This window comes from Chelonia mydas, chromosome 2, assembly GCF_015237465.2.
Source record: "Chelonia mydas isolate rCheMyd1 chromosome 2, rCheMyd1.pri.v2, whole genome shotgun sequence".
NCBI lineage: Eukaryota > Metazoa > Chordata > Testudines > Cheloniidae > Chelonia > Chelonia mydas.
This window is the reverse complement of record NC_057850.1, coordinates 135,694,433-135,718,664: the sequence shown is the minus strand read 5'-3', so window position 1 is coordinate 135,718,664 and position 24,232 is coordinate 135,694,433. Positions and strand designations below refer to the sequence as shown.

Here is a 24,232-nt window from a genome sequence, read left to right as displayed (position 1 = left end):
GCTTTCTATCCATCATATAGTCCATTCATCCAATCCATACTTTTTTTAACTTGCTGGCAAGCATACTGTATGAGACCATATCAAAAGCTTTGCTAAAGTCAAGGTATATCATGTCCACCAATTTCTCCATATCCACAGAACCAGTTATCTCATCATAGAAGGCAATCAGGTTGGTCAGGCATGATTTGCCCTTGGTGAATCCATGTTGACTGTGCCTGATCACCTTTCTCTCCTCCAAGTGCTTCAAAATGGATTACTTCAAGACCTGCACCATGATTTTTCAAGGGACTGAGGTGAGACTGACCGTCCTGTAGTTCCTCAGATTCTCCTTCTTCCCCTTTATAAAGATGGGTACTATATTTGCCTTTTTCCAATTGTCTGGGACCTCCCCCAATCGCGAGGAGTTTTCAGAGATAATGGCCAATGGCTCTGCAGTCACATCAGCCAACTCCTTGAGCACCCTCGGATGCATTTCATCTGGCCCCATGGACTTGTGCATGTCCAGCTTTTCTAAATAGTCCTTAACCTGTTCTTTCACCACTGAGGGCTGATCACCTCCTCCCCATACTGTGCTGCCCCGTGCAGTAGTCTGGAAGCTGATCTTGTCTGTGAAGACCAAGGCAAAAAAACATTGAGTACTTCAACTTTTTCCACATCATCTGTCACTAGCTTGCCTCCCCCATTCAGTAAGGGTCCCGCACTTTCCCTGAGCTTCTACTTGTCGCTAACATATCTGTAGAAACCCTTCTTGTTACCCTCCACATACCTTCCTAGCTGCAACTCCAATTGTACTTTGGCTTTCCTGATTACACACGGGCATTCTCGAGCAATATTTTTATACTCCTCCCTAGTCATCTGTCCAAGTTTCCACTTCTTGGAAGCTTCCTTTTTGTGTTTAAGCTCACCAAACGTTTCTCTGTTATGGCTGATTACCTGCCATATTTGCTATTCTTTCTGCACATTGGGATGGTTTGTTCTTGCACCCTCAATAAGGTTTCTTTAAAATACAGCCAGCTCTCCTGGACTCCTTTCCCCTGCATATTAGCCTCCCAGGGGATCCTGCCCATCAGTTCCCTAAGTCAAAGTCTGCTTTACTGAAGTCCAAGGTCCGTATTCTGCTGCTCTCCTTTCTTCCTTTTGTCAGGATCCTGAACTCGACCATCTCATGATCACTGCTGCGGAGGCTGCCACCCACTTCTACTTCCCCTACCAATTCTTCCCTGTTTGTGAGCAGCAGGTCAAGAGGATCATGGCCCCTAGTTGGTTCCTCCAGCACTTGTCCCCAGCACTCTCCAAAAACTTCCGGGATTGGTCTGTGCACCGCTGTATTGTTCTCCCAGCAGATGTCAGGATGATTAAAGTCCCCCATGAGAACCAGGGCCTGTGATATGAAGACTTCTGTTAGTGGTCCAAAAAAAGCCTCGTCTACCTCATCCTCCTGGTCTGGTGGTCTATAGAAGACGCCCACCACAACATCACCTTTGTTGATCTCCCCTCAAAACATATCCCAAAGACTCTCAACAGGCTTTTCTCCAGTTTCATACTGGAGCTCTGAGCAATCATACCACTCTTTTACATAGAGTGCAACTCCTCCACCTTTTCTCCCCCGCTTGTCCTTCCCAAACAGTTTATACCCATCCATGGCAGTGCTCCAATCATATGATTTTTCCAACCAAGTCTCTGTTATTCCAATCACATCATAGTTCCTTGACCGTGCCAGGACTTCCAATTCTTCCTGCTTGTTTCCCAGGGTTTTTTTTTTAAACCTTTCCTCATATATCAAATATTCTAAACATTTTATAATTTTTAATTCTCTCCTATGGGTTCTCTCTAATTTACTCACTTCTTTCCTAAAGTCTGACACCCAAACCTGGACACAGTTCTCCAGTTGAGGCGTCATCAGTGCCGAGCAAAGCAGGAGAGTTATCTCCCATCCACAACACTCCTGAATGATATAGCCTTTTTCACACCAGCATCACACTGTTGACTCATACTCAATTTGTGACCCACTATAACCCTCATATCCTTTTCAGCATTACCACCACATAGGCAATTATTCCCCATTTTGTAGTTGTGCATTTGATTTTTCTTTCCTAAGTGAAGTACTTTGCATTTGTCTTTCTTGAATTTCATCTTGTTGAATTCAGACCAATTCTCCAATTTTTCAAGGTCATTTTGAATTTTAATCCTGTCCTCCAAAGTACTTGCAATCTCTTTCAGCTCGGGGTCATCCACAGATTTTATAAACAAATTCTTCATTTCATTATCCAAGTCTGAATGAAAATATTGGCTAGTACCAGACCCTCCCAGTTTGACGGTGAACCATAACTACCCTTTGAGTACAGTCTTTCAATGAGTTGTACAACCACCTTATAGTAATTTCTAAACCACATTTCCTTAGTTTGCTTATGAGAATGTCATGTGGCACGGTGTCACAAGCCTTACTAAAAATCAAGATGCATTACATCTACTGCTTCCCTCCTAATCCACTAGGTCAGTAATTCTGTCAAAGAGGGAAATTAGGTTGCCTTGGCATAATTTGTTCTTGACAAATCCATGCTGGCTATTTCTTATAATCGTATTATCCTCCAGGCATTTATAAAGTGATTGTTTAACAATTTGTCCCAGTATCTTTCCAGGTATCAAAGTTAGGCTGACTGTCTATAATTCTCCAGGTCCTCTTTGTTCTCCTTTTAAAGATACATCTGTTTTCCCTTCTCCAGTCTTCTGGCACCTCACCTGGCATCCTGTTATTTTCACAGATAATTGCTAATGGATCTGAGATTGCTTCAGCTAGTTCTTTAACTAAGCTAAGACAAATTTCATCAGGCCCTGATGACTTGAAAACATCTAAATATTCTTTAACCTGCTCTTTTCCTATTTTGTGTCTCATTCCTTCCCCCTTGTTGTTAATATTAAAATGTGTTGACCATCTGGTCACTATTTGCCATTTTAGTGAAGACTAAAGAAAAATAGGTATTAAACACCTCAGTTTTCTTGATGTCATCAGTTATAAGCTCTCCTTCCCTGCTAAGAGGATCTGTACTTTCCTTTGTCTTTCTTTTGCTCCTAATACATTTAAAAAACCTCTTCTTATTGCCTTTTATGTCCCTTGCTAAGTGCAACTCATTTTGTGTCTTTCCCTTCCTGATTTTGTTCCTACATGCTTGTGCTATTCTTTTATACTCCTCCGTAGCAATTCGGCCATGTTTCCACATTCTGTAGGATTCTTTTTTGATTTTCAGGTCGTTAAAGAGCTCCAGATGGAACCATATTGATCTCTTACTATTCTTTCTATCTTTCCTTTGCATCATGATAATTTGCAGTTGTGCCTTCAATATTGTCTCCCAGCTCTCCTGAACTCCTTTTTTCCCTTTGATTTCCTTCCCATGGGATCTCACCTACCAGTTACCTTACCTGTATTTCAGTACTGAAAAGAACTGAGGGAACAACAATATTTACCGCACAGTGTTATAAAGCATTATATGGATCTCCACTTATATACTGTCAGCGAGGCCCCTTGCCATTTACTGCTGACACGGGAACAAATTCATGCTGAAAAGTAGCATGTGATCACATTAATGTTATATCCACCACAAAGATTGTCCCTAGCAGGGAACAGAGTAACTTGTGCATGACATGAAACAGCCTGGTCAGGGATCATTCGCAAACACACAGGCTATGCCCCCAGACGCTGCCCCAAACTGTGCCCTCTACAGCTGGAAATTATACATATAATGAGGAAATTGAGAGCAGGGAACCAAAGTTGTACTCTATATCCCCTTGTAGCCATTCATTTTCATTTATGTTCCCAGGTGCAGTCCAACACCTGAGTGTGACCCATTACATCTGTTCAGGCAAAACATCCCTGGAAAAATCCTCAATACATCAATTTACATATAATAGCTAGTAATTAAAATGATGAAATTATTTTAAAAAACCCAATATCCAAGCCTTTGTTCTGTGTTTATACTTTATCATAAAGACACGACATGAAAAGCACGCAGATATAGATTCTGAGCTCATTATTGCTGTGTTAAATATGAAAATTTTATGTTTGGAATATTAAACAATCTGCTGTTATTAGACCAGATAATCTCATTGGTAAAACTGAGGCAGCATGTGGATTATTGGAAGCCCCATAATAGTAATGAAAAAATATTACTATGCACTTACCTCATATTTTAAAAGTTTTATAAAAATCAGTTTATACTGTTTATAGTTCATGTTACTTCAAATTATGTTTTGGAAGCTTGTTCATAGTGAGTCTATAGGCAGAAACAATTATCTCTGTGCTGTGCTCACGTACATTTTACCAGCTACAGGTAGACTGGTATGATAAGTGTGAGATCATGCATAAGAGAAATTGTACATGTGTACCTCAGACCTAAGTCAGTTTTAAATTCAAAATGTAGAATTCCCGATCACCCATTTGTCATATAAGAAATTAAAATAGAAAATGTAAGTCTTTTTATCTTTAAATCTCCATATATCCTTCCTCCAATTTTCTGACCAAAGTGTATGTTCATCAGGTCTGTCCTTCCCCCCAGATCAGCTGCACCTACAACAGTCACTATGATACCATTATCCCTGTGGTTCTGCTTGCTTCAGTCATCCAGAGAAACAGCTTCAGATATCAATTTCACAGAGCATATTAAGTGAGCATAGAAGTTAATGAAAAGTTTCTGCAGCTGAGCCAAGAAATTTTTTAAAAAGTTAGGTGGAATAATTGTATATGTAATGACCAACCTGGAGGAAATAAAATATATTTTATTAAATTTGGCCAAGGACAATCTGATTTTAAAAGTGGTTGACCTGTTTTTAATTTGTTTGTTTTTATTCCTCTTCCTCTTTATTCCTGCCTCCAAATCTTCAAGTAAGGCCAGACTTCTGAGCAGAGCCAGAGGATAAATTAACCCAAAGTGTTGGCTAGACAGACAAATCACATGCTTTTTTTCTACTAGGAGATGGGAAGCCATTTATCTTGAATTCCAGGTTAAATGAGCTCATAAATCAGGGATATTAGAGATTGAGAACACTTATTACGTCACCTAGTCCATCTCTCTGCCAGTTCATTACCACACAAAATACACCCAGAATTTTTAAATGCAGTTTCAACAGTTTAATTAGACCATGTTTTAGTTGTCTGGACTGTTAGTCAATATGGCTTTTCCTGTTTTGTGAGGACATCAAGCTTAGTACTGTAATGTGTGCCTGGTAGAATCAAACAGTATTGTGTGTAGAGGAAATAAGCCAGAGTGTGTTTTTCTTACAAATATGGGTCATTCCAAAACCAAAAGCCTTTACCAATAAAACACAGATCACTTTTAAGTCACGTGACACATATGTACTGTGAACCACTCTCACTTTCTCGTCAACTTTTAAGCCCAATACACTAAATCACAATCTACTCTGAAAAAGTTAGGTTGTAAAAGAAGTTATTCATTTCACATATCATCTTAGATAATGAGTGTCTCCAGATAACGCTGTTATACTGCATGAAAACCCTCATACACATCAAACACATAGGGCAACCGTGAATCTCTTTAAAAGTTAATGTAGCACACCAGAGAACATTTTTAATTTTTAAGCTATATAAACTACCAATTGCACAACAGTTGTAAAAACAAAGTATTAAAGAAGTATAGGACAACGGACTATTTCAATTAAAAATACAATATAACTTCTAAGAATCCTTAAAGAAGCTGTCAGTGTTATCTGAATAATTTTGCATTTTAAAAAGTATAATTGATGTTTTTATTGCACATGCATCTTCTAACATAACACAACAGGCACACAGAGTTAAAATCCAAACTCCACCACATGTCTTTAACTTAGATAAAAACAAAATGTAAATTTCAATTTAAACTTCTTCCCTAGATTGGGCTTGTTTTGTTCCTAAGGTTTCTCCTTTCAGTATTAGTCTGTTCTGGCCCCTATTTCCCTCTGAATCACTGAGCGGCTCAAACTCTTCATATACTCCTGGGCCAAAGCTAGTCTGGTGAGTCAGCAGAAACAAGTCTCTCTCTCTCTCTCTGCCTCTGCAGGATGGTAGAACCAGATATCCTGTCAGAGTACCCTTTTCTGTGAAGCTGTATTGTCACGTTAAAATTTGTCAAGGGTCCAAAGTACCAAAACTAGATATTAAAGTGTTTTCCCCTTTTTTTTTTGGTGTAGCAGGTGTTACTAATGATCAAAACCATAAGTAGTTTTTAAACTCAGCTGTTTTCAAGAACTGCAGTTATGGCCATCTCCTACGTTGGAGGCAGAGGGGTTGAAAAGCAAAATATCAGTGGTACGGCAGTCTTACATAAGTGAATTTCTCTGACAAAACTTCCTTTAGCCATACAGATATACTGAATAATTCTCAGTGTATTACAGTAGAATAAGGAGATATATTCAAAATACTTAGTTTTCATTAGCTGTGTAGGAACCTCAAAATATACAGAAGACTGAATTGCTTATATAAACACATCTGAACCTGTGTCTCATCAGAATCAGAGTGGAATTTAATGAGATTTGTTTTTCCAAGATTTCTAGTACTTGCTTTTTTGTTTTAGCCAAGTAGACAATACCAAAAGAAAAACCTCTTGATATATTTTGGAAATTCTGCTTCTGGTCTCAACCGTTTTCATGTCATGCTGGAAACAAGTGAATGTAAACAAATAACAGAATATTTTCAAACAAACAAGATAGGGTTCCCTTCAATCTTTACACAAAGCTTTGGAATGAAAGTTACTTTCTTCACAGTGGTTCATATGTCCCTAACTCTTACACTCTGTACTGAAGAAACCTCCACATATAATAAAGGGAAAGGAAAGGATGTTGTACTTATAGCAGTCTAATTTAAGATCACCATACAATATACCAGGCAGAACCACAAAAAAACCCAACAAATGTCTCCCCAAACCAATGACCACAAAATACTGTTAGGAAACTAAATTGAGGTATTTTTAAAACAAGAAATATTTCTGTTCCTTCATGGCATCAGTAATAAGCCTCACAAGCATGTGCGACATAATATGTAATCAAAAGCCACTATACTTGTGTACCTGTTCCTTAACTGAAGCTAGAATAGCAGAGGTTGTCTCTGTTTCAGAACCGTCCCCATTGGATGTATTCAGCACAGGGCTAAGGGAACTTGTCTTGTCAGAAGATGAGGGCTGGTCTGGCACAGGCATAGCTCCTATGATTCAAAAAAGAAAGAAAAATGTTTTGATATTACAAATCGCATGTGTGTCAGGAATCAAATACATACAATAGTAACCACCCTAATTTCAGAAAAAAATAAATATTTTGTGTTCAGCAGAGCTAATTTGCTTCTGTTAGATAATGTGAAAGTCCTTCATTTACTATTCTTTAAAACACAAAGATTATTTAACATTTATCTTAAAAGCATTCTTTTAATCCTTATATAAGAATTCTTGTAATCCAGTTTGCCTCCATATCATTCACCGCATTGCATCTGGAGCTAATTCAAACTATGTACAGTTGTGGCATTTGTATAGTATTCTAGGGGCTATGTCCAATACAAAATTACAATATCGCGGGAGTGATGAATCACGGGAGTGATGCAAGCAGAGGACCAACAGATGAGAGAAATACAGAATTTCACGACTTCTTGAATTATGTGCACATTTACTATGTACCTATTCGTAGTCTAGTATTTTGCTTTACTTCAACAAATCTAGCAGTGTTTTTGCTGAAGTTTTATCAGCAATATTATTGTAAAACAGTAATAAAAGTTATTCTGCACCCTCCCTTTTTTTGTTTGGAGTGAGAGAAGTGAGAAAGCCAATGGTTAGAAGTGAAGTCTCTTTCTACTTTTTTGTTCTATAAAGCTAGGGATAAGAGGCAAGAGGGAAGCCATGATTTTGGAGGCTGAGCCATAGTACGAAGGGACATAAAGTGTATAGTCCCCAGGTGTATCATATAAATGGTGCAGTTGCTGTAAAAGTCAGTGGGGCTCTAGAGGAAGTGCTCCTGCTACCTAAGTTTTTCCTGTGTCACTCCCCTAGAAATTAGCTTCCACATTTTTATGAAGGAAACCTTTCATTTATAGGTTTCAGAGTAGCAGCCGTGTTAGTCTGTATTCGCAAAAAGAAAAAGAGTACTAGTGGCACCTTAGAGACTAGCACTCCTTTTCTTTCATTTACAGTTCTCGTGAAGCTGACTTAAGTGGTGTGTAAGGTTTAGCTAAGGCTAAACCTTACACACCACTTAAATCAGCCTTTGTTATATGAGTCCTCTTATATGAGACCTAAAGGTCTGGGGAGCTCAAGTCCACAATAAAAAGTAAACGCACATCAGAGCTACCTAGCACCAACTAACTGCAATACACTTCAATAGCAGTGATTGAGGAAGTTTGGGATTAAAATGCCCCAAATTGTCTAGGCACAGAGTGAATGTGCCAGAACACACCGCTAGCCAAAGTAAAGCCCTGAAGTGACATTTTATAACTTTTTAATTTTTCTCATTCTGTGCAACAAATATAGGTTTTTACAGTAACAAGTTACATGTTTTACAAAATAACTTCAGAAACTCAGCAATGTAATTTGCAGGAATTTATTTAAAAATATTATACTGTCTACAAAACCACATATTACATGTGTGCGCACACATACACCATGACCCATCTTGTAATCTTGACTAATTATTTTAAACTAAATTATTAGTCACTTAATAGGAAGCAAGATCATTTTCTTTTCTGATGTTGCAGTTGTTCACTTTAGGTGGGCTAGTGGCTCACATTGTGGAATTCTATTCCAACCTGAGAGATGCAGTTTTGGATGTAATTTCAAGACTTTGGAGCACAAGATTCCCTACCACTTCCACTTCTCTCTCCTCTTCCCCTTCTTTTGTCTTTTCCTCTCCCTTGCTGCTATTTAGTTGGTGTTGGTCCTGTTCTACTAACTCATCCTCGCTTGCGTCTTTCTCACTCAGTCCCCAATAATACATTTTATAAAATATATGTTTTTTAAAAATCTTTTAGAAAGTGCAACTAACCTAACAGTTCCCACTATGATCACTCTGCTTGTGTGCTATATCCATTTTGTAGCACCCTGCGTGAAACCTGGAAGGAGTAAAACAAATTGCAAGATGGAAGTGTTTGGAGAAGGCACCAGGAAGCCAATCTGTGTGGACATGGCTGGAATGCTTGCTGCAGTTGCAGCATCTATGTAAATACATCTTTTAAATGTCCAGTTTAGTTTTCAACACATGGAGTCGTCTCCTGTTATTACCCAGCATGGGATACATGAACACATCTTTTCTGTATTTAGATTGCAAACTGTTAGGGGCAGGTATTATCTGTTACTATGCATTTAACATGCTGTGTTACTACTATTACTAAATGCTAATATTTGCTGTTAATAAACAACCATACAAATCAATATAATTTCTATCATTCCCTCACATACCAACCCACTTAAAAGTGCACTGCTGTCTTTATCCAGGGCAACGTGCCCAACATTTATGTCCCCCACTGACAGAACACAGAACAGCAATGCTCGTTTCTCAAACACAAGGCTAAAACATCATAGGCAACTCTATGCTAAGAAAGGAGGCTAGAATTACAACAGAGTAAAGTGCACATTTGAGACTTTCTGGTATCTCTCTCCATTATTGCAGATCTCTTTCTGCAAAGATTGCAAATATTTCCAATAATTCTTTTCAACAAGAGACAGATATTAAAAGTCTCAATAATTAATCTACTTGCCCAACTTATTCTTTAAAATCTAGTAAAATATGAAGAATGTGGATTATAAACTATAAAGAGATGGTCATTAGCTATTACAAGCCATTTTTGTGCTTTTCATGTGCAGGCATCTATTTACTTTCAGAATCAGGTCTCTGATTATTGTTTAGACTTAACTGAAGTTTTTACTTGTGAAAAACAGGAAATATATTTAGGAGTTGCATGCGAGGCCTTCAAAGACATTTTGTGTTAAGACAAAAACAAATGGGGTGAAATCCTGACCCCACTGAAATCAATGGCAAAACTTCCATTGACTTCAATAGAGCTAGGATTTCAGCTTGTGTTGAAAAGAGCATTTGAACACTGTGGTGATATTGTAAACAATACTGAACCAGTGTGTTTGCAATTTTTTCTTATGAGGAGCACTCTGTGAAAATTAAGGAAGGTTAATTTTGCCATTCTAAAAGCTGTATTCAGCTTCAGATCAAAAGATAATCATATTTCTAATTTCACTATTCTAAATTTGCCAAGCATGATTAAGATGGAATTAGGTGACAAAAATCTGATTCATTATTTACTTATTTTATTTTGTGTTTAGAAATGAGGATAATTTGAAATAAGATTATATAATTTAACCTTTTTATAACATTACAGGAAGATACAGCCACAGTTTTTAAATAGCCAGAAAAAGAGCTAAGCCAGTTTTACAGGCTAAGGCTTTCATCATGCAAATTTTATGCTTGTGATTCCAATTGGACTACTCATTGTGTATAAATGTAAGCATATGCATAAGTATTGGTGGGTTTAGGGCCTTAATCTGTACATCCTATTCAATATGCAAATTATAATATGGACTTTTAAAACATCTATGTACCAAGGACAGGGCTACAGTTGGCCTGTTTAGTGAACATTAAAAGCCATTAAAATCTGGTCATGATAAGATTATCAGCTCACCCACTGATCCAAAATCAGAGAGTATCTTTTTCAGACCAGTTTTCCAATTCAAAGTACTTAAAAAGTAATAGTGACTTTCTCCCAACTATAAATTCTGTGGTGAATCACAGTTGCTTATTTGTATTAAGGAACGTGCTACCTTTGTGAACATGCCATGTAACAGGGAAAAAAAAAGAATTAAGAGAGAAAGTAGGGGTTCATTAGTTCACACCTCCCTACTGTTTTAGGGTATCTGCCCAAAGACTGAGGGAGACTACATGTATCAGTGTTTCCCTAAAAGTCTATGGAGAAAGCAAGGTCTAGTGGGATAACCAACTGTAGCAGGGCGGTCACCCTGCTCTGGTTAGGAAGGGGTTAAAAGCAGCCAAGGGAGGCTGCTTAGGTAGTCAGCCACAGGTGTGGTTGCACCCAATTAGAGACCCAGAGTGTGGGGGCACTGCTGTGGGGCAGCACCCTAAAGTAAGGGGCACCAGGATCCAGGAGGGATGCGGTGCCTGAAGTGCTACAGGTGGTGAAGATCTGGAGAAAGCAGGCACCGGTAGGAAGACACCGGCCAGCAGGAGGCACGCCGAGGCTGGAACTGAGCTAACTCCCAGATGACCTGCAGGAGGCACCACAGCAGTGAGTGCCCGCCGTGATACACCAACAGTCTAGGAGCCAAGAGCTTCACAGTTCTGTTTTCAGCTCTTCCAGTGACTTGTCCCTTCACTTCTCTGTCCCAGCTCCCCCCCACACACACACCCCGTTCCTCCCACCTGCCACCTATTTCTAAAATAAGAATACTAATCATTCCCCCCTCTCCCCAGGGTACCAAACTCTCCTACCTGTTGCTGGACCTGGAGAATGAAGAGCAAACGCAGCAGGGAGGGAACTGTGACTGAAGAGATTACATGTAGGGACCCAACACTCTGTGGAACTAATTTGAATGAGGCCCACGGAAGCTTGTATTGCTCATGTGCCTGCTTCAGATACTGTCTGACATCTATGTACTGCAATCACTTCCTGTTAGCAGCAGTTGGTACTGCACCCTGCCAACTTTCTAATTGCACAAATCCAAATACCCTTGCCACTCCTGTCTCTGAGGCCCTGTCCCCACTCACTCCAGTCCCCCTCCCTCTGTCGCTCGCTCTCCCATACCCTTACTCACTTTCACTGGGCTGGAACAGAGGGTGCGGGAGTGGGTGAGGGCTCCAGCTAGGGGAGAGGTCTCCGGAGTGGGGCCAGAAATGAAGAGTTCAGGGCAGCGCTTACCTCAGACGGCTACTGGTCAGTGGTGCAGCGCGGCTAAGGCAGGCTCCCTGAAGCGGCTGGCATGTCTGACCCTGAGGCGGAGACACGGCCACGCAGCTCTGTGTGGTGTGCACCGCCTGCGCCCACAGGCACCTTTCTCGCAGCTCCCATTGGCCAGGGTTCCCAGCCAATGGGAGCTGTGGAGCTAGCGCTCGGGGCAGAGACAGCACACGTAGCCCGCTGCCCACCCGTGTGCATAGCAACTGGACATGCCAGCCACTTCTGGGAGCTGCGCAGGGTCAGGGCAGCCAGGGAGCCTGCCTTTGCCTTGCTGTGCTGCCGACTGGACTTTTTGCGGCCCAGGCAGCAGTGCTGACCGGAGCCGTCAGGGTCCCCTTTCGACCAGGCGTTCCGGTCAAAAACCGGACGCCTGGCAACCCTATTGTAATGCAGCCACACTAAAAATACTTCGTAGGTACACGGGGGCTGGCAGCTGGGACATTGATAGGGCTTAGCCCCATCAACCCATAATAGCCACTCATAGTTATGGTCAGAAAAGTGATGACTGAACAAGAAGATCCTGTTTTAAAGATGCATGCTCTGTGTATTCAAAGTCGCTATAGTTTGACACGCTAGCAACAGCTATATTTGAGACTGCCCAAGTGTTTCAATTCTAAACTCATTTTGGGGTTGCTTGTAAGTTTCTGAATCTTTTGCCTTTCAGGCTGTGATTTTCCAGGCCTTGTCTCTGCCTCGGGGTGAATTTTTTTTTTTGGAGGTCTGAGCAATGCTATTTTTATTATGCATAGTTTAGTGTGCACCTTAGTCACTGCTTTAACTGGAAAACTTTATGTAAAGGGGGCAGTAGTATGCATTAAATGGTGCATGTCAAAAGTAGACTTGAAAGCTGCAGTGAATAGCAACTAGTAAGCAGCACTGTTGCACTTTTCCCAGGATTTTTTTAACATGCTCCAAAATTTGATAAGCAAAGATGCATGTTGCCCCTTTTTTCTGCAGAAACATCAGGAGAGCTTTATAATAAAGTACTTTTGACATTAAAAAAATACTGTGTATGCACCACCCTGCTGAATTGAGCAAAGAGAAACCAGTTCTCATCAGGTCATTGAAAGTCACCCCTCCTAAGGGTTTTCTCTGACACATTTCAGCCTTACAAGCACATTTATTTAAGCATAAAAAAGTTGCAAAATACTGCATTTAAATTTTCACTTTAATGCTATCAAATCCACAACACTCGATAGCGCTTGTGCACATTTAACTAAACTTTCAACGACGAAGACACTTGATTCTCACATTGTAAAGCTCTTGATGGAAATACTGTTATTGTCCCATAGTAATCTAAGGGGAGAATGTGAATTTTACTTATCACAAGCACTATACAAATACATATGCTGCAAACACATTTCAGGCCTATTGTCTATTGGGATGACGGTATACTGAGAACAAAAATTATACATGGATATATATAGTTAACAGAAATCTCTCAACAGCAAACATCTGTGATGAAAATTAGGTCTCTATTTCAAACTCAATGTATACAAACCATAGGGTTACCACCTGTCTAATCGCACAAACCCAAACACCCCTGCCCCATGCAATGCCCCACCCCTTCCTGAGACCACGCCCGTGCCCCACCCTTTCTCCAAGGCCCCGCCACCACTCACTCCACCCCCCCTCCCTCCATCGCTCGCCCTCCCCCACCTTCACTCGCTTTCGCAAGGCTGAGGCAGGGGATAGGTTGCAGGAGGGGGTGCAGGTTCTGGGTGGGGGTGGGGCCGAGGGGTTCGGAGTGTGGGAGGAGGCTGCAAGCTGAGCCAGTGACAAGGGGTTGGGGTGTGGGATGGGGTGAAGGGTGTGGGCTCTGGGCAGCATTTACCTTCAGGGGCTCCCAGAAGCGATAGGCATGTCTAGCTCCTAGTCTCAGGGGCGGCCAAGTGGCTCTGTGCGCTGCCCCTGCCTTCATGCACCACCCCTACAGCTCACATTGACCCCAGTTCCTGGCCAATGGGAGCTGCAGAGTCAGCATTCAGGGTGGGACGCAGGGAAGCGCACAGAGACCTCCCTGTCTGCCCCTGTGCCTATGAGCCAGACATGTCACCTGCTTCTAGGACCCACATGGATCCAGGGCAGGCAGGGAGCCTGCCTTAGCCCTGTTGCGCCGCCGACCGGACTGTAGGCCTATTAAAATCTCCCAGATTGCTTTTAATAGTCACTGGGAGATTGAGGCCAATTCTGGTAGATTCCCAGCCAATCCGGGAGGGTTGGCAACCCTAAGAAACCGTATTATTGATAGGATCTCAGTCTTAGATGTCAGAATGCAGTCAGTTTCAGTTCTTGCTCAAACTCAGAATGGTGATGATATTAGCATGTTAATATATATACAAGTGAGAAAAAACCTAAACACAGAGCAAAACTCAGAGCAAGACAGTATCAGACATATAAAATAAGCATATCCCACTGAGAAAGGCAGCCCATCACAGAAAAAGCAGAATACACAGGAATTATATTTCACTTAGACCATCACCAAGTTAAAAATATTCCATTTTGATTTACTTGAAAATTAGATGAAACCCCCCCAGATCAGGACACCGTATGACAAGCAATTTGAAATCTTGGCAGGACCAGTGATCAGAAAATTAATTCCCAGGCAATTGGGAACATATCAGGTAGCTAGACATACAAACAAATAATTTATGCCCACAATTAATATCAACTACTAGTTTTATTCCCAATATTAGCGGCTGAATTTAGGCCTTTTAAAAATTTAGCTCCAAGACATGCATTATGTTCAATTCCTTTACAGGCAAAAACCCAAGCTAAATTTGCTATTAAAATGGAAAAAGCTTAAGGAATGTAAAGAAAATGCATTTTTTTAATGCTGAAACAGTAGGGATTCCTTGTATCCTTTGCTCAGTTGTCATTATCTAGGCTTTCTGAGAAAACTCTGTAAACCATCTTAGGTTAAGGAGTATCTGCTGTACTCAAATCACGGCTCACAATTTTTTTTTAAAGCAAATGTGAACTGAACTGTATAACACTACATGAAGAAATTGGAGGCTATACGATTCCAGACAGATGGTTTGATGGGTGGATAAAATAAAATCCATCTTAAATAAAAGCAAATTCAATTACATATGCCAAGCACTGCAGATTGTAACACAGAAATCAAGATACAAAAAAAGATCCTTTTCAAATTAGACATGGATTATAGAACTGAAAAATATTTCCCAACACCACAGGGTGAGTTCTACAGTTGTGACTGTCCCTTTATAAGGAGATGGGTCCAGGCCCACCTGTAACACCTCTCTCTAGGTGAAAAAAAAAAAAGCACAGTCACATGACAGGCAGGTCATGTGGCTAGACTAGTCCTTCAAGGTCGGGGCGGGGAGGAGAGATAAGACAGAAAAGTCTGTGGCGAGGCAAAAGGGAGACACTCACAGGAGGGGCAAGCTTGAGAGCTAAGCCAACAGGGTAGATTGAATAGCATCTGAAGTTCGAAGAGAAGACAGAGCCTCAGGAAGGAAGGATTGTGCCCAGCTTGAGACTGGGAAGGAAAACACTTGTGTTTGTTTTCGATTGGAATACCCTGGTCGGTGCAGACTTGTTTTGCCTCTGACTTGGATGGAGGGTCAAGTCACTGCAGTATCCAAACCAGGCTAAAAGTTTGGGAGCAGATCCAACCTGAATGAGGGGGAAATGAAGCAATGGCAGCCCAAAGCCAGACTGGGCAGGTGGCACTTCTTTTCAATGTCAATTAGGTCTGTCATAGCACAAGTTCAGATGTCTACGGTGCCTCCCCTCAACAACCTCTCTTTAATGAAAGGGATACTGTCAATTAAAGTTTGACATGAAAGGTAGATCATGTGAAATCTTGTATAAAGACCAAAACCAAAGGAATGTTGCCATATACACGTTATATAAATTGCAGCTGAGTTGCTCTTCAACAAAAATATTTCATGCAGTGTTTGGAACAGAATCACAACACAGAGAACCTTTACGTGAAACGGACCATCAGGAAAAATTAGGCGGCCTTACATTTAGATTTTCAAGCTGAGAAATGCAAAAAATATATATTAATAATGAAAAAAATGACATCTTTTCAACATTTCTCGAACCAGCCACAGCAGCAGAAAACACTATGGCACACTAAAAACTAACAGAGCATTTAATCTAAAGTAAGATAGAGGGCTAAACTGTGCTCAAATTCAGGGGCACTGATTTTATTCCTCAGCAGAACAGAGAACAGGAGCACTTCCCAAGCCCGGTACTCATTTAAACTCTGTGCACCATCTAGATTCAGTACTAGGGTGACCCTAAATAAATAAATGCTTTAGCCAGATAGACATGCTACGTAAAGATCCAATTATTTCATTTATAATAATCTTAGGGGATATTAACATAAATGTAGAAGTGTGCTGTTCCATATGAGCCTTGATTCTCCACTGCCTTGTACCTTGTCTGTGCTATTCACATGAGTGCAAAGTGATTATAACACACCTGTCAGTGCAAATGTATGGAGAATTCCAATTTGTTAGTGTTTTGCATCCATTTTGTACAGGTGTAAATGACTGTACAAGATGCTAGGCAGTGAAGAACTGACCCCATGATTTTTAAGCTGACAATGTCCCTTTAAATTGAGGTAAAGCAACTGAATTCATTCAGTTCTTTGTAGTTTTTCACTGAAATGCTATTTCTGCTGCGAGCATCTTTAATTTCAACTGTGGATGCAAATGTCACAGGCAATAACTCGACTCGCCAGTCACCACTATGTGAACAGCATTTTGAATAGCTAACAGTTCTTACTGGTGATTCATTCTTTAAGATGAAACATGTGGAATCATAGTAAAAGTTCTGGCTTTCTTGATCATTTCTATACATATATTTTAGGTGAGTAATAAGCACTAATAAATGCAAAGTTATAGCATCAAAGGAATAAGTATAGATAACTAATGTTACAATAAATATGCATAGTACATAATGTATGTGTACATATCTATATGTACACACTTCCTTTGGGTGGAAGGAGGCCATTACAGGTAATCAGTCAGCAGACCTTGCTGTTTTTAAACATATAGCATTTTTCATGACCGTGTAAATCTTTTTTCAGTACTTTCAGAGTAGCAGCAGCTTCTGTTAATTATAGGCAGTCTGTTTCATACACGGGAGCTGTGTTTAAATTTACAGGACACAATGTAACCTATTTAAACTTGTAAAAGTGTCTCCAAACTAAAAAATAACAGCATTGAAAGTGTGAACTCAAACTCTCACCTTGTTCATATCACTGAGATGTGTCAAAGTTTAGTTAAGATTACACGAATTGTCATTAAAATATAACAAGAGACAGTTTTTTTAAACTGGGATACTATGCCAATGTAAGTTAAGGATGATATAACTTTGTAGTGTAGACGTGGCCTGGGAAAGGAACTCTCAGCATCACAGCAAAATGCAAGGTGGAACAGGGTGTTTAGCATAAGTAGCGTAGCACATATTGTAAGGAACCATTCAAGGTAGACTAACCTGTTAACACCTCAGCAGTCATAGGACAGAAAGAGGAAGTTAGTGGGTTACAGAGTTATTAATAGGTTTCAGAGTAGCAGCCGTGTTAGTCTGTATTCGCAAAAAGAAAAGGAGTACTTGTGGCACCTTAGAGACTAACCAATTTATTTGAGCATAAGCTTTCGTGAGCTACAGCTCACTTCATCGGATGCATGTTATTAATATAAGCTCTCAGGCTCAACTTTCGAAAGTATTGTGCAGGTTTCCTTTCAGGATGAGGATGGATAGCTATTGCAACACTTTCAAAACACAAACCTGGGATCTTAAATACATTATTCTACTAGACACCAAAAATCATGAACTAAACAGAGACACGGTATTTATGGCTTATTAAAATGATTAGTTGAAAATTAAATGTATGTACTGAAAGCCTTCCGTAGCCTGGTTACTGGGGACATTTAGCACATATTTCTGGGCTGAACATGATTTTCATTTGCACTTTGCAAGTCATCTTTATGTTATTGCCAACTCTGTTTTATCACAAGTCTGAAAATATTTGGGGTTTTCTTAAAGCTCCAGCTCCTAGAGATATGTGATTAAGCACGACTCACTTTTCACTTAAGGAAAAACTATTTTTACCACCTCATGGCTCCAGAGACGACCTGGGAAATGTGAACTCTAAAGGCTCAAATAAGCAGAGGCGAATAAAAAGGACCCTCTTTTTTAATTTCATGTTTTTTAAGTCAGTTATTTTGGGAAGCTTCACTCCTGACCCTTTTAACATCTGGGGCTTGTCTACACTAGCAAGATTACAGTGGCACAGCTGTACTGATGCAGCTGTGCCACTATAAGATTGTTTGAGTGGCCACTCTGTGCCGATGGGAGAGAGCTCTCTGGCACTTCTGTTGGTGTAACTTATATCACTCAGGGGGAGGGGGGTTTCACACTCCTGAGTGTCATACGTTATACTGACATAAGTGGTGGTGTAGACAAGTCCTTAGTGTTGACAACATTCCCTTTAAGCAAGGAGATAACTGTGTCTGTCTGTCATGTTTGGAATGGCCTTAAAACATGTCAGTTTGGTGTTTTCTTTTCCCTCTTTGGAGCAAGCCATCCTCTCTCTGAATAAATTTCAGAGTAACAGCCGTGTTAGTCTGTATTCGCAAAAAGAAAAGGAGTACTTGTGGCACCTTAGAGGCTAACCAATTTATTTGAGCATAAGCTTTCGTGAGCTACAGCATCCGATGAAGTGAGCTGTAGCTCAAAAAAGCTTATGCTCAAATAAATTGGTTAGTCTCTAAGGTGCCACAAGTACTCCTTTTCTTTCTCTGAATAAAGTGCCCTGTTGTGGAATTAATGTCTGTGAGCTTCGAGGTTATGAATGTCCCAGAAGGCTGCAGCTGTTGATGGATCAGGTGTTTAGGGTCTGAGTGAAAGAATGGGAAAGTAACTGAACAGCACACTAATAAAGAGAAGTGATTTTTACTGATCGGAGATTTACATAGCTTCTTATGAATTGATCGGATTGTGATAAATTAAACATGAATATAACCCAAAGACGGGGCGAATGTCAATGGAAATAAAAAAGTCATTAGTGGCCTCATCCTGCAACATTTTATTAATCTGAATAAGAACTACTCACGTCATTACTAACACAGTCATCAGACTTGAAAGAGGTAGCCCTTCCCCAAATGAGCAGTGCAGTTCCATTCATTTGAATAGATTTACTCACAAGAGTATGAACTACTTCATGGGCAAGAGTTGCAGGACGGGGCCTATGGTCCTTTGGTTGATACGACAGAGTTAAAAGAAAAAGTTAACGACAGATAAATCCTGCCTTCCTTGCTTTGAGTGCTTTTTTGAAACTCAGTCAGGGCACTAGGACTTTTGAGTGCACAAGGAATGCAGAATCAAACCCAAACAACCAAGAACATACATCAAGGGCTAACTGCTTTGAATTATCTACCCAACTGTCATAATATATTAAAGAACATAGTCACAACAGACAGCCACATACTGGCCTGCAACATGCTCCTACTTCATGATATTTGAAACTGTCCATTTAACTTAGGAGAATTTGCCCTCAGCAGTGATTTCTAGCGTGCACCATTTGAGAGTAACAAGCTCCTGAGGTCCCTTACGAATGTATTTCACAACTGGAGGCAGCAGCATGATCGCAAAATTTAAGCAATTGAAAATATGCACTCTTGCCAACGTTTTTACAAATCCCAGCATGAAAATTCCCAATTGGTTTGATTTCTGTTTATTGGTCTAATAAAAAGCCAAGTCAAACTGTTGAGTGCGTAGAACCCATGAGGCACACATTGTTCGCTGGTGTTGCTGAGGAACTAAGGCTTTTTTAAAAAAAAAATAATTTCACTAATAATGCCAACATTCTAAAGCTTATGCAGAATAAAATATTCCTTTACAAAATCTTTTCCTCAACATCCGCAAACCATCAACTGTCATAAAAGCAGAAGCTGACAACAAAATATGGGATGTTCCTTTCATTTCTCTTTTGTCCTTAGAGATCAGTTTACTTAATATGAGCTACTTGTGAATCTATGAATAAGGATTTCTTTGGAAAATCCTCAGATGGCAATTGGTGCAAGAGATGGGCACCGTTTCATGATATTAATACCTCAGGGTGTGTATACCAAAGAACTGCGATTAAACAGATGCAAAAGCACAGCCCAATTTAAGCCCTGAGTAAGTAAATCACTAACATTTTAATTCTAGATACATTGTTTATTACTTTTACTGCTGGTTAAGTGGCATGAATGGATTATTCTGACCTTTCTGAAGATCTCCTATGGAACTGATACAGAATACTGTTATTTGCATATTCTCAGGAGCAAGCTACTTGCTCACCAATTCCACATGGCTACTTAGCAGAGTAAGGACTACTTCACATACTGTATTCTACAGGTCTTATTCAACCCGACTGGCTGTTACAAAGGAGCTATGTTAGAGTGAAAAGTGGATAGTTCCCAACCCAAGGAGACATGCTCTGTATGCCATATTCCCAATCTTGTATGCATTGTTGTGGTAGCCATGTTGGTCTCAGGTTATTAGAGAGACAAGGTGAGTGAGGAAATATCTTTTATTGGACTAACTTCTGGAGGAGAGGGAGAAGCTTTCAGGTGAAGAAAGCTCTGTGTATTTTTGTATATTTGTAATATTCCCAACCTGGCAGTTGGACAGCCAAATGGGGCTCCAGCAGTCGGGACTGGTTTAAGCCATTCTGGTGTCTTAGTCACTGCACAACACAAGGACTTCTGTGGCTCCACCCCTGCAACCATAACCCTGCACTCTGAGTCTCCCCCAGCCTTTGCAATGGAGATGGCCAAGGGCATCAGCATGGAGCCCCTTTATTCCCTCCCCAAGAGTAGTAGCAGGGGTTCCTTCCCTTTGGGAGCACCAGGGCCATGTCCCTCATCCTTTGAGGTAGCGGTCAAAACAGGGTGGTTCCTCAGTATTTCAGCCTTATCTGCTAGGATTGGTGTGCTGGCCCCATTTCACTCTCCTCCTGCAATACACAAAATCAACTGGTAGGCACCCCAGGGTGATGGATCTTAGCATTAACAGCTCATTGAGCTACATGGGACAGTTTAAACCTTTCAGAACTATTGTTTTAGGCTGTCTGCAGACTCAGGCAGATATTGCTGCTTTGGTTACACTCTGTTCACATTTTCCAGATTTCCTTCTCAATTCTAAGGGCTAGAAACATACTTTAAAAAAAAAGAAAGCTAAGATTCTGACGTAATCACAAGACGTCAGGAGCTGAGAACTTAGGTATGCGCATAGAGTGCCTGTGTCTTAATCAGGACCTGCCCACTGTCAGCTCTCTTCCAGAGGAGCACTAACTTCACTTAAACTATTTACTCTCGCTGAAGCACAAGCTCCAACAGCTGACTTTTTGTGGATTTGTTGATATCATAACAAGTGCTGAAAATTACACTGAAGTCATTGTAGGACATTGTTCAAGAACAAATATATTATATATATACACACACACATATATAAATTTAGAGTGTTACTACTTTATCATACATTTTAGTTGTTTACCTGAATGTAATGACTTGGCAATCATTGCACATTAAACGTTTTCTATGAATTAATTTCACGGGTAATTAGAGAAACTCATGAGGATACATTCAAGCCCTTGAAGTACATTTTTGGGCAAAAAGTGCTGGCAGGTTTTATTTTGTAATTAAGTGGCTAATCTAGGTGTGTTTCACTTCTATCTAAAGGACAGACTAAAGAATTAGAAGCTGAATGCATGTGTGTATATATCCCTGTTAAATCAATTAGTCATAAAAGCTTTACATTCTTATTGGCATATTAATGGAACATATATTGCAAAAATATTTGATAAAATATTAAAACAACAGAATATTGAAGCTTGTGGAAAGCACAGTTTAAGAAAGAAACTACAGGTTGCTGTCCAGGTAACTTTTCTTCCTTGTATGGTAGTAAAGATTGTATTTTGCTAAACCTAAATACTATTACACACCAAAAAAAACCCCAACAAAAACCAAAAAAACCCCCTACATTAAAATAAAAGTATTAAGTTTGCAAAAACAAACCTTTCAAGTAAGGATTGCCTATGCAATCTTAATTTGGACCCTTTGTGTACATGGATTAAAATGCAGTCTTTAATTACATGATCCTATATTATTTTTTCCACAGGAAATCCACCTCATTCAGTGCACAAAATTGAAGATGCTCTCTCAAGGTACAGCTATTTGATATTTTTCTATTCAAACCCTTCTCAGAAGACAGTATTGTTCATTTCTTCCTGGGAAACTAACAATTCCTCCAAAGACTCTATTGAGTACGTGAAAACTGTGACTTTAAGGGTTTATAACTTGGTCAAATTTGGATGATTTTCCTGGGGATGGTAAAAGACACATCCCTGATTCAAAGGCCATCCCCTGCCAAATTCCAAAATATCTGCTCTAAAACACAGGTCCGCTAGAGATTTTTAAAAAAAAGTCAACAGAATTTCTTAAACTTGGGCACAATAAGATTTTTTTCTCTATCCTTGTTATCAGAAATGGCTGAATCATTTTATTTTATTTTTAATTAAGCCAGATGCATACATCCAGCATGGAAACTTTCAGCCTGAATGGTTAAAGACTGGTAAAGTTACATGAAACTCAAAACAGGGTCTTATAATAAGTGGCATTATTAGCCTCACCTACAATATCTAAGGCTTATGGTACTCCATGGTACGTCAGCCTCCCTCTCAGTCCCATAGTTAATGGAGAGATTGGGATACAAGACAAGTGGGCCAGTATTGGTCTTTTTCTGAGTCTTACCACTGGACAACAGGCTTTAATTATACCACAGATTAAGAAGGGGATTCATGCAACTGCAATACTAAAAAAATTCAGTCTGAAACCACAGCTAAGCAATTATTTGCATTATATTGCATTTCACAATCAGCTTTCTGCTTCGCTACATTTGACTGTTTCTTTCATCTGGTCATCAGGGTATAAAGTAACATGTACATCACCAGAAGGGGTGCATCTCTTTCCCACCCCCAGCTATCGGCCAAGTATGTGCTGCCACGCCTAGTCTCTTTGAAGCAGGTTAATTCTCCAGTTTCTCACAGCTTCCTAGTTCTACTCCCTTCCTGGAGCAGTAGCCCCCAAGACTGCCTCCCTGAGCACCTGACCCCTTGCTCCAGGGACTCACCACCAGAGTTCGCTCTACTCCTGCATGACATGACCCAATCACTCCCCACTTTTGCCTGGTTTCCTGCAGCCCTTTATAGGCCCAGGCATAGCCCCACCCCTTTTAATTGGCTGGATTGTGTTCACCTGCTCTGACACATGGGAGATTGGTTCAAGATACTCACAGGGACAAGGTACCCTGTGACTGTATGTTTCAGATTTGGCCACTGGTAAGTGAAGATATATGGAAAGAACTACAAAAATATCAAGTCCCACAGAAGGAGATGGCATCTTATAACAAAGTTTTAAAATGCATTCAGATAACACCTATCTGCCTGAGAAAAATGAAGTTTCCTTTTTATAAAAGTACAATTGGGAAAAGTACAACTGGATTTCTCGACTCTCTTTTAGATCTGATTCACTATAAAACAGGAATAAAAGATTGAAGTTTGTCAAATTAACACTAAAGAAAGCAGTGGTATGTACACTACTATAACGCTCATACAGGAAAAGAAAAATCAAGAAACTCCCACAATATTTAATCATAAACTTTAGGATACAATATAAATCCTATACTTTAAGATACAATGTAGGCAAACAGAATCTGGAATAAGGCAAACTGAAAACGAGGAGTGGAGTCTGAGTAACATTTACTACTGATAGTTCTCGGTGTTTGCATGATTGCATGTAAAACCAGGCTTCCTAATGTAGAAGCAAGAAATAAATTTATATCTCAATTGACAAGTTCACAGAAAAACAAGAAATAAGATAGCAACATCTCAGCTACGTAAACATGCAATATTAACTCTTTTTGTTATAAACAAAAAATTCTCAGCTCAAGAAGCCAGATTTATGGGACTAAATTCTATCCCTCGGCTCCCCCATGAATTCCTGTTGTCTTCATCAAATTGCATGGATTTAAAAGGGGAGACTATAGGCACACGAGCATGCAGTGAGGGGAAAGACATTCTCAGTATTCTTCTAAACTTGTATGTAAAAGCTTAATTTGTGTTCAGCATGGAGCCTGGATTTTCATAAGGATACTATGATTTGATGTAACAACATCAAATGTATTGTAAGTCTCGTTATGAAAAATATTTAAAACAAAATGCATAACTGCTTTTGTTCTCCTCTTACCCTAAGCGAAGATTAAAAC

At 40.0% G+C, this 24,232-nt stretch overlaps 1 protein-coding gene across 4 annotated transcripts in view; it reads right to left on the bottom strand.

Annotated features, from left to right (window-relative positions):
* CTNND2 (catenin delta 2) overlaps window positions 1-24,232 on the bottom strand; it is a 1,164,839-nt gene that overhangs the window by 944,758 nt on the left and 195,849 nt on the right. For all 4 annotated transcript variants that reach the window (XM_037893329.2, XM_037893327.2, XM_037893326.2 and 1 more), the window contains one exon: window positions 7,053-7,186. In XM_037893329.2, coding sequence (XP_037749257.1) covers window positions 7,053-7,186 — 134 coding nt within the window. The remainder of the gene's footprint in view (window positions 1-7,052; window positions 7,187-24,232) is intronic.